The following is an 11,240-nucleotide window of genomic DNA, read 5'->3' on the forward strand; positions in this document are numbered from 1 at the left end:
TGGAGAGCTCCGACGTAAAGAACTCACTAACACACTCACTCTGAGAACGAGAACAAGTCGGTGTGATCACATGTTCCACTTCTTCTTTGATTCACCAGCTCTTGTGTTCATGGTTCTAGTTGAAGTCTGGTTGACCTGTCAGGTGACCTCACTCTGTTACTGTTGGTTTAAAGAAGCCACATCCTGTTTGTGGAGTTCAACTTTCACCTGGAGGCTCCAGCGATGAGTCAGTTTAACGGTTTCTCACAGATGATCTGTAGAAACAAGCAGTGGAGTCGCCCCCTGCTGGTCGTTACTGGGAACACAGGTTCCAGACACTTCCACATTGCCTTCACTTTCTGGCTCCAGAGGTTATTTTTATGATTTTGTTTAAATTGAGAAATATGCAAAGTCTATTTGCTTTGTGCCTTGAACCATCATGAGGAGTTATTAAATTAATTTAAATATAAACTGATGATCGATGCTCTTTAACCTGGATTCACTGTTTTCATGTCCCTGCTCAGATTTATCCAAACAAATCCAGTTCATTCAAAGTCTTAGTTTAGTGAGTTGTGTAGATCCGATGGAGTCGAGGCCTTAAACAGTTCGATACCTGGACAAACCAACTGACTGTGTCCAGCCTCCGACGACACGAAAACAAATTACCTCTCCTCCAAAAAGACGAAAAACTCTTCTCTCCGTTTTCTCGTCTCTTCTTTTTCCAAACGAGCAGCGAAACGTCCGGACGAGGTCGAAGCTGAAAACTAACCCAGGGTTTAAGAGCTGGCAACGTGTCCTGCTCCCTCACTTTATCGTCTCTAACTAAATCCGCTGCAACATTTGGTATCTTCGCCCCCCCTCGTCGCCACCCTCCTGACTGTTAGTGGGATTGCGCTGTGAGGGCCCCCCCAGTCGTTGGGTCCAGAACAAATGGCCTCGTGTCACCGATTTAACAGATGAATCGCTCGGACGCCTGACCGAGCGTGTCGGTCCGTCCGGCCACTTAATGAAACACAACCAGGGGGGGGGGGGGGGGGGTGTACAAATGGGACCAAGCTGCAATTGAAATCTATTTATAAGCCCCCCCCCCTCCACCCGCCTCTGCTCGTTTACCCTCATCCCTCCATCAGCGAGGGCCCCGGGGACGAAGCCGTCCCCCGGCTGCTGCCGCCCCTGCTAAATGAGCCTGGAGATGTGTGTGTGTGTGGGGGGGGGGAACCAGGAAAAAAAACTTTTCCAAAATGAAGAAAAATGAGCCAATTTTCCCGAGGACGTCTCGGCGTTCTCCGAGTGACGCGCTGCGGTTTTTTGTCGCTGGTTAATTCCCGAGGACGTCTCGGCGTTCTCCGAGTGACGCGCTGCGGTTTTTTGTCGCTGGTTAAATTTGCTCGATAAATAAATCGTCTGCATTAAATCAGTTCGGAGCTGAAACGTGGGAGACATTCCAATCAGAGCGGAGGAGAGGAACCTCCACAGCTCGGTGAGAGCTGTGGAGAAGAACAAATAGAACATCTAACACAACCAAGTGAAAGGAGAAAAACTGAGCCAGAGACTAAATGGAAAAATGATTTGCTTTGAAATGAGACGAGACAGAAAGAATTTGAGAAAAGAGAAGCAGATTAAACAAAGGTTTCAAAAGGGAAAAGTTAAAGATTAATCAAATTAAACTAAAGAGAAAACTACAAGAGAAAGAAAAGCAAACGAAAACAATGTTAATAAATCAGAAACAGGTATGAGAAACAAAAGAGAAGAAAACTTATGAGACATGAAACTTAACAAAAGAAATGAAACATGTCAAAAAACGGTGAATGAAAAATAAGAAGTCAGAAATAAAGTCAAGTAGAGAAACATAACTTAAAGGTACAACAAAAAATATGTAGAGGATAAACAATTATCACAATGACTCGTGTCAAATTCAAGCCCATCGGCCTTTAAGCGGTTTCACTTCACACACTTCTTTCTGTTTGTTTGTTTGTTTGTCTGTTTGTTTGTTTGTTTGTTTGTTTGTTTTGTTTGTGATCCAGTTGCCGCGGGCCGTCAGCACTCAGGCTCTGAGCAGCGCCGGACTCCTCCGAATGGTCAACAAGGCGGCAGACGCCGTCAACAAGATGACCATCAAGATGAACGAGTCGGACGCTGTGAGTGAAGAAGGGAAGAGATGGAGAGAGGAGGAGAACGTTAGAGGAAAGGAGCGACAGAGGGAGGCACAGGAAGAGAAGGAGAGGAGAGAGGAAGGCGTCCAGGAAGTGGAGGAAGGAATGAAGGAAGAAAGATTGGATGGAAAGGAAGGGAAATATGAAAAATAAGAAAGAAAAGATGGAGACAGAGAAGAAAATGGAAGTAAGAGAAGGCAGGAAATAAGGATGGAAATAAGGAAGTATGCAAGGAAGCAAGAAAAGGAAATGAGGAAGGAAGAAAAGATAACGATGAAAATACGTTATCTGGGAAAGTAAAATTCAGATCGAGATGTAATGATAAGATGGTTCTGATGTGTGTGTGTGTGTGTGTGTGTGTGTGTGTGTGGTGTGTGTGTGTGTGTGTGTGTGTGTGTTGTGTGTTGTGTGGTGTGTGTGTGTGTGTGTCAGTGGTTTGAGGAGAAGCAGCAGCACTTTGAGAACCTGGATGTTCAGCTGAGGAAACTTCACGCCAGCGTGGAGTCTCTGGTCTGTCACAGGAAAGGTAAGAAAACTACATTTCATTTCAAAATCTGCTAAAGATCTGAATATTTTACTGGAAATAGTCATGAGTTGAAAAAGAAAATCTTTTTTCTCGTGCTCTGTTATTAAAATGTTCTTAAAGTCCATGAGCTGATGTTCGTGTGGAGACACATGGTGTCACTGGTTTGCTCCAGACTCTTGAACGCCCCCTCTCGTTCTCCAGAGTTGTCCCTGAACACAGCGCAGTTCGCCAAGTCGGCGGCCATGTTGGGGAACAGCGAGGACCACACGGCGCTCTCTCGAGCTCTGTCCCAGCTCGCTGAGGTGGAGGAGAAGATCGACCAGCTGCACCAGGACCAGGCCAACGCAGACTTCTACGTCTTCTCCGAGCTGCTGGGCGACTACGTCCGCCTCATCACTGCCGTCAAGGTACGAGCTCCTCCTCTGGGTTCCAACCAGGGTCAGCCACATCAGAGCCTCTAAAGAATAGAACACCTCGGGTTCTATTTACGACAGAAACGATCATGATTGAATATGAAGACGATCAATGACTGTAAAAAAAGATGATGACATTTCTCCAACTTTCCAGAAATGAGGATAAAAACATATCTGACACGAACCCTTCTAAAAAAAACAGAAGCCACAGACTGATGTTCGGTCCATGTCCCATCTGCTAACATGGAGGCTGGTTTATTACCTATACCACAGCAAGCCACCAGGGGACGATTGAGCCACTTTGGCTTCACTTTCATGTCCTCCATCTTTAATTAAAGCCTTTGTGTTTCTTAATTTGACTGAGTGAGCTGCTCGATACGAAACATCTGAGTCCAGGCACGAACTGGACAAGAAGTGGTACAGTAGAGTAGAGTACAGTAGAGTACAGTAGAGTAGAGTACAGGAAAGTACAGTAGAGTAAAGTACAGTGGAGCAAGTAGAGTTCTGCAATTATTTATCAAATCCTTGATGAATGAGTTGATTCTCAGAGTGTGTGTTGTGTTGTGCTGTGTTGTGTTGTGTTGTGTTGTGTGCAGGGCGTGTTCGACCACCGGATGAAGACGTGGCAGAGGTGGCAGGACACTCAGATGCTGCTGCAGAAGAAACGAGAGGCTGAAGCCAAACTTCAGTTCACCAACAAACCAGATAAACTGCAGCAGGCGAAGGACGAGATTCAAGAGGTGAGACGGGGGGGGGGGGGGGGGGGCACTAATGGATAAACATCAGCAACTAGAACGTCAGTAGAACTCAAACCTCCATCCAACACCAACAACGTCCTCATGAAGACATATTTAAATTCACTAGATCCACACACACTCAGATTCCAGATCTCCTGGTGATTGGACCCCGGTGTGGACGAGATGTAAACAACAACACTGATCTGTCCACAGCAGAGTTTACACCTCATGTCCAACCTCCTGCTGCTCTACAGGCTCCGCCCCTGCTGCTCTACAGGCTCCGCCCCTCGCCTGGATGTTCCCCAACGTTCTCGTTCTTCAACTTTTTAAAACTACATAAATTAATCCGCTAGTTAATTATTAATGACATGATTAATGTGATAAATAATATAAAGCAGTCCCCTCTGTGTGCGGCTGCTGGTGCGTCCAGTCAAATAAAACCAGCGCACCTTCCCAGTTCAGTCATGTGAAAACTCCTTTTTTTTTATAAATGTTGTTTTCTTACACGAACTCGACAAACAAGAGCAGAAGAGAAAAGAAAAGTAGTTTATTAGAGCGTCTGTTGAAGCTGTCACCGCACAAATTCATCCTCCGCTGTCTGTCAGGGTCCAACACACACACACACACACACACACACACAAATCACACTCACACACAAATCACACTCACACACAAATCACACTCTCACACACACACACACACACACACACACACACACACACACACACACACACACACACACACACACTCACACTCGGCCTGGTCGGGGGTCTGTGTGTTGGAGCGGAGGAGCTGTCAGATGTGGGGTTTTGGGGGGAGAAGTGTGGGGGGGGGGGCTGTCAGAAGCTGCAGATCGCAGTAGAGTTACAACCAACGTTTATTTGGGGCAGACGAGGGGGCGGCCTGTCAGCCGCCGGCTTCTCACTTCAGCTCTGACAAGAAAACACACAGCGGCTTTTTCTACAGCAGAACAAGACGAGAGACGAGTTTTACTTCCTGCTGGAACCTGCAGCTCCAGGTGCTACCTCCAGAGATCAGAGGATCCACTTAGAACCTGGAACCTGCAGCTCCAGGTGCTACCTCCAGAGATCAGAGGATCCACTTAGAACCTGGAACCTGCAGCTCCAGGTGCTACCTCCAGAGATCACAGGATCCACTTAGAACCTGGAACCTGCAGCTCCAGGTGCTACCTCCAGAGATCAGATGATCCACTTAGAACCTGGAACCTGCAGCTCCAGGTGTTACCTCCAGAGATCACAGGATCCACTTAGAACCTGGAACCTGCACTCCAGGTGCTACCTCCAGAGATCACAGGATCCACTTAGAACCTGGAACCTGCAGCTCCAGGTGATACCTCCAGAGATCACAGGATCCACTTAGAACCTGGAACCTGCAGCTCCAGGTGTTACCTCCAGAGATCACAGGATCCACTTAGAACCTGGAACCTGCAGCTCCAGGTGTTACCTCCAGAGATCAGAGGATCCACTTAGAACCTGGAACCTGCAGCTCCAGGTGCTACCTCCAGAGATCAGATGATCCACTTAGAACCTGGAACCTGCAGCTCCAGGTGCTACCTCCAGAGATCAGAGGATCCACTTAGAACCTGGAACCTGCAGCTCCAGGTGTTACCTCCAGAGATCAGAGGATCCACTTAGAACCTGGAACCTTCAGCTCCAGGTGCTACCTCCAGAGATCAGAGGATCCACTTAGAACCTGGAACCTGCAGCTCCGGGTGTTACCTCCAGAGATCAGAGGATCCACTTAGAACCTGGAACCTGCAGCCCCAGGTGTTACCTCCAGAGATCAGAGGATCCACTTAGAACCTGGAACCTGCAGCTCCAGGTGTTACCTCCAGAGATCAGAGGATCCACTTAGAACCTGGAACCTGCAGCTCCAGGTGCTACCTCCAGAGATCAGAGGATCCACTTAGAACCTGGAACCTGCAGCTCCAGGTGTTACCTCCAGAGATCAGAGGATCCACTTAGAACCTGGAACCTGCAGCTCCAGGTGCTACCTCCAGAGATCAGAGGATCCACTTAGAACCTGGAACCTGCAGCCCCAGGTGTTACCTCCAGAGATCAGAGGATCCACTTAGAACCTGGAACCTGCAGCTCCAGGTGCTACCTCCAGAGATCAGAGGATCCACTTAGAACCTGGAACCTGCAGCCCCAGGTGTTACCTCCAGAGATCAGAGGATCCACTTAGAACCTGGAACCTGCAGCTCCAGGTGCTACCTCCAGAGATCAGAGGATCCACTTAGAACCAGGAACCTGCAGCTCCAGGTGTTACCTCCAGAGATCAGAGGATCCACTTAGAACCTGGAACCTGCAGCTCCAGGTGTTACCTCCAGAGATCAGAGGATCCACTTAGAACCTGGAACCTGCAGCTCCAGGTGTTACCTCCAGAGATCAGAGGATCCACTTAGAACCTGGAACCTGCAGTGGAATATGTCATCCTATATTTCTATTAAGGTTTAAAATAAAAACTTTAAAGATATCGCCACAACGTTACCATGACGTGTTCATGACATCACCATGACGTCACATGACATCACCATGACATCACCATGACGTCACCATGACGTCACCATGAGGTTTCCGGAGTCACAGTTTGTTACAGAGATAAAAAAAATCCACAAATCTCCGTTTCAATCAGTGAATTAAACTAAATCATCTCCTGTCAGGCAACGTGTTCTTACTCTGTGGTGAGTCTCTGATCACTGCACTACACTGCCCCCTGTGGGCACAAAACAGAAACAACAGCCAGAGTTAATAACAGTTTAACAGTGAAACAGAGTCTGAGCCGTTTTCTCAACAAAGATTTCCTGTGTTAAAACACAAGGGTTCATTTTTATTCTTCATTTCACCCGATTTTATTATTAAATTAAATCTGTTTTTCCTCTTTTCTCACAAAGTAGAAGAAAGACAGATATTTTCAAGGACCTGCTGCTTTTCTCTTTCATTTCACTACAAATCAGTAAAACACTGAAGCTTCATCTCGGATCAGATGTTAAACCTCTCGAGTGTTAAACCTCAGTCTGAGACTCAGGACATCACAGACCTCAGGACGTCCCCGAGGTTCCTCTGGGACGTCCTCTGGTTCCCCAGGGAAACAACAGAGACTTTACACTTTGACTTCTTCTCTCACTTCAGAAGCTCTGAGCATTTTTATTATTTCCAACCTTTTGAACTTATGTTGCACTTTTCTCTGTCACGCCTTCCTGCAACCAGGAGATAGAGGAGGTAGGACCTGTCTGTCTGTGTGTCTGTCTCTATCTGTCTGTCTCTGTGTGTGTGTGTGTCTGTCTGTGTCTCTCTCTCTGTCTGTCTCTGTGTGTGTGTCTGTCTGTGTCTCTCTCTCTTTCTGTCTCTGTGTGTGTGTCTGTCTGTGTCTCTCTCTCTCTGTCTGTGTCTCTCTCTCTGTCTGTCTGTGTGTGTGTGTGTCTGTCTGTGTCTCTCTATCTGTTTGTCTCTGTGTGTGTGTCTGTCTGTGTCTCTCTCTCTTTCTGTCTCTGTGTGTGTGTCTGTCTGTGTCTCTCTCTCTCTGTCTGTCTGTGTCTCTCTCTCTCTCTCTGTCTGTGTCTCTGTCCTGTCGCTCCACGTCTTTTTCGCCTTTATTTTTATTTTTTATTAAAAAATTGTTGTGATCATACATTTTTATGTGATCATTATGTTTATTATTTTACTCTGTTTGTTTTGAAAAGTGAGTCACATGAATCAGTTTGTCGTGTTTGATCAGTTTAAAATTTGTATATTTCAGATTAAAATGTTAAATATCTTAAATCTCTTTAAGTCAACAACAGACCAACACGTTCATGTGACGACTTCCTCAGACAAAGTGTTTATTTGCATCTGCATGGCTCATGGAGCGGAGAGTTACTCCTTCATATAATGAGTTAAAGGCTCAGTGTGTAGAATGTAGTGACATCTAGTGGTGAAGTGTCGTGTTGCAGCTGAACAGCCCCCCCCCCCTCCCCACCTCAAAACATCATAGATGATCATTCTGTACAGTCGTCCAACTGGACAAACTAAACTAGAAAGGTTTAGTTTGTCCAGTTTGGACGACTGTAAAAAAAACATGGCTTCCTCCGCAGAAAGGACCCGCTGCTGATGTTAAATACAAAGTGTTTAAATACAAAGCGCTGATTCTAGGCTTAAGTTCAACAACTCTTAGAATTAAGTTGAATCATACGATGTTTCAAATGAAACTTCTGCCAATAGATCCTTCGTCTCCAAAAAATTCTAATTAGATTCCATCATGAAGAATAATCAGCTGGTTGTTGTTTTAGTTCAGTAAATATCAATAATGTCAATTAATACGATTTTACCGAACCACAAGTTTCGCCACAAATTATCAGTTTCATCCATAAACTGTAAATCAAGATGGACGACGCATCTTCACAAAAATGAAGTTTAAAATCTTAGATACGAACACTGCCATCTTGTGGTGATGATGTAATTTGCAGTCAGTGGGTGCTGTAGTGATCACGGAGTCCCGCCCCTAACGCACACTCGACCAATCACAAATCATGTTTATTTGACGTATACTTAGTTTGGTCCGCGTCCCAACTGCTTACCTGGAGGAGGCAGGGTTCATGACCTATCCTGCAGCCAGACACCAGGGGGCGATCCAGAGGATAAAGCTTCACTGTTAAGGAGATGTCATGATGTCAATCTTTATTTACAGTGTGTGTGTTTCATTAACGTTCAAATACACAAACTGGTTTTACACTTGAATTCAGTCGGAGCTCATGATCCAAACTGTAGTGTCTCATCTCGTATTTATATATTTCTTTATATTCTAATATTTTATATTAAACTTAAATCATTGGCTCTGTAATTCTGGTTTAAGCTGATTTCGGTGTCACAGCTGAAAGTAAATTCATTGATATCAGTATTCAATTTACTGTATTTATTAAAGTTTGATCAGTGATCGTCCAACATGAGCAGATGATTTGTTTCCTCCTGTTTCTCATCCAGCAAATAAATCATGTTAATGTCAAATTCAGCCTCAAAACTTCCTGCATCCCATTTTCAACATTTTACAAAAAAATAGTTTATTCATCAAAATATTAAAATGGACACAAAATGTGCCTTGTCTGAAATGAGGGTGACAAATGTTGAAATAAATGCATTTTTTTTAAATATTCATTGTTTCTCTCTGTTTGTTTGTGTGTGTTTGTGTGTGTCTGTGTGTTTGTATTCAGCTGGAGGGGAAGGTGCAGCAGGGAGAGAGAGAATTTGAACAAATCTCCAAAACCATCCGTAAAGAAGTCAGCAGGTTTGAGGTGAGGACGGATTAATGAATGAATTTCAATTCATGTGTTTGTGAGTTATTTATTCATAATGATTCTCTTTGACTGTTTTTACACAGAAAGATCGAGTGAAGGATTTTAAAACAATCATAATCAAATATCTGGAGTCTCTGGTTCAGACACAACAACAGGTAAAGAAGATTCTGTTGTTTCAGGAGAGATTAGAACTTGATTTATAGACTAAACTAAGTTGCTAGCATGTCCTGCGTTGTTTTATTTTAATGATGGACATTTGAAATGTTATATAGTGTTTGATTTGAACGTTCAAAAGATGTTTAAAATGTTACATGTTTAACAAATCAACGTGGAATGAACTTTCTCTTCTTTCTCTGGTGCAGCTGATTAAATACTGGGATGCCTTCTTACCCGAGGCCAAAGCCATCTCATAGAGTCCCGTGACTGGATCTGGTCAAACTACACTACCCACAATGCACCTGTCCTCCTGGGCCTCCCTGCTCCTGAAGAAGAGGCGGCTCAAACTGACTTCTCAGACTGCCTGTTTCATCTCATGTTGGTCGTTTTGTTTCCTGTGCTGCTCAGGTCCTGTCTCTTCCAAACAAATATGTTAATATATTAATATCTCACTCCCGGTTTCTTTATGACGTCAGTAAGAGAGAAGTCACAGCACCGGGTTCCTCACACAGATTCTTACTTGACCTCACTTCCTGCTTCATTTCTTTTCAACATATTCACACTCAAGCTAAACAAAGTGTTTATCGCTCTGAAGGAGACGAACATCCGACATTTTTTTTTCTTTACACTGAAGAAGATTTTTTTCAGCTCAGCTTTTGTAACCAAGAATGTGAACAGAACTTTGACTGGAGGACCCTGAACGCCTCACGCAGCTCCGCCCCTTCAGTCAGCTGTTTCTATGTAAACAACCTCTCCAGCTCCATCAGAACTTCAAACCCCTGAAAACAAACCGCTACGTCACTGAATCTTTATTTTGGCTTCTGGAGCTCGAGCTGTGAAACGGATGTGAGTTGGTGATGAAGGACGACCGACCTCATCCTCTCTTATTTTGTCTATTACTTCCTGTCACCAGTTCCCCTTGCTTCCTGCTGCGCCTTTCAAAACAAGAGCCTTTGTTTGTGTTGCTGTATGATCGTGAGTGAAGGCAACATGTTCTGTGTCTGATCCGTTCTGTCCACTTGTGATGTCGTCCAGTGAAACGCAGGATTTGCTTTGGACTGAGCCTGGAGTGGTTTCAGGTGTGAGTGTGTGTCAGGTGATGGTGTGTGTGTGTGTGTGTGTCCGTCCAGAGATCAGATTGTCAGTGTGAAGACTTTCCCTGATTTTTATTGTTGTTCATTTCATTTCAACAGATTTAAAGTGATTTTTTAAGACTGAAAATATTTATGATTTTCTTCCTCCTTCCCTGCTCCTGGATCTTAAAACATGTTGATTCTACCTTTTCTATTTCATTCTCCTTTATTTCACATCGTTTGCTGCCTGATGGTGTGCAAAGTTTTTACTGATTGTTTTTGGTTTATTTTGAAAATGATGAAATGCTGAATCTTTGGTTTGGCGTGACGTTTCCGCGGCAGCAGATGTTTGACTACTTTAATTATAATAAAGGAATGTATCTCATCTATGGCCGGAGTGGCTTTCATGATTTTAAACACTTAGTTATATCAAACTACATTAGAGTTTATAAATGTTGTCATTTTAACCCCAATAATAGTATAATATATAATTCTGTTTTACAGTGAATTTCTCTCATAGGTCAAATTACTTTTATTATTAAACTATTAGTTCTCTGTAAGAAATACATGAAAGTAAATCTGCTGAAGAACCTTTGCTATTATATAATATAAAATTATAATAGTTACAATTTATTACAAATACGATATAATAACCAAATAACTTTAATAACAAATAACTTCTGCTTTGAGGGCGGAACTATTGAAAGTGCGCTCCACTTCCGGTGGGACACATTTGATCGACACTCGGTGCGAACAGAGGCGGATGTAGTTGCGGAGCTAAAAGTTAGATTCTTTGTTTAATGTTAAATGGTGAATGCTGAATGGATGGTTTTAATCCCGCGGACACGTGACGAGCAGGTTCGAGTTCCTGTCGCAGTGAACCAGGTGAGCTCACCGGTTTAGTGGAGTTATA

At 44.1% G+C, this 11,240-nt stretch overlaps 1 protein-coding gene across 1 annotated transcript in view; it reads left to right on the top strand.

Moving 5' to 3' along the window:
- The window catches only part of snx2 (sorting nexin 2), a 17,845-nt gene extending 7,129 nt beyond the window's left edge, over positions 1-10,716 (top strand). The window contains 8 exon segments of the mRNA XM_062381256.1: positions 1-14; positions 2,004-2,117; positions 2,565-2,658; positions 2,860-3,065; positions 3,668-3,811; positions 9,015-9,095; positions 9,182-9,253; positions 9,461-10,716. The exon segment at positions 1-14 is cut by the window's left edge and continues 62 nt beyond it. Of these exon segments, the coding sequence (XP_062237240.1) occupies positions 1-14; positions 2,004-2,117; positions 2,565-2,658; positions 2,860-3,065; positions 3,668-3,811; positions 9,015-9,095; positions 9,182-9,253; positions 9,461-9,511 (776 nt within the window). The 3' untranslated portion in view covers positions 9,512-10,716.
- Positions 10,717-11,240: the final 524 nt, after the last annotated feature.

This window comes from Platichthys flesus, chromosome 3 (genome assembly GCF_949316205.1).
Source record: "Platichthys flesus chromosome 3, fPlaFle2.1, whole genome shotgun sequence".
Classification (NCBI taxonomy): Eukaryota; Metazoa; Chordata; class Actinopteri; order Pleuronectiformes; family Pleuronectidae; genus Platichthys; species Platichthys flesus.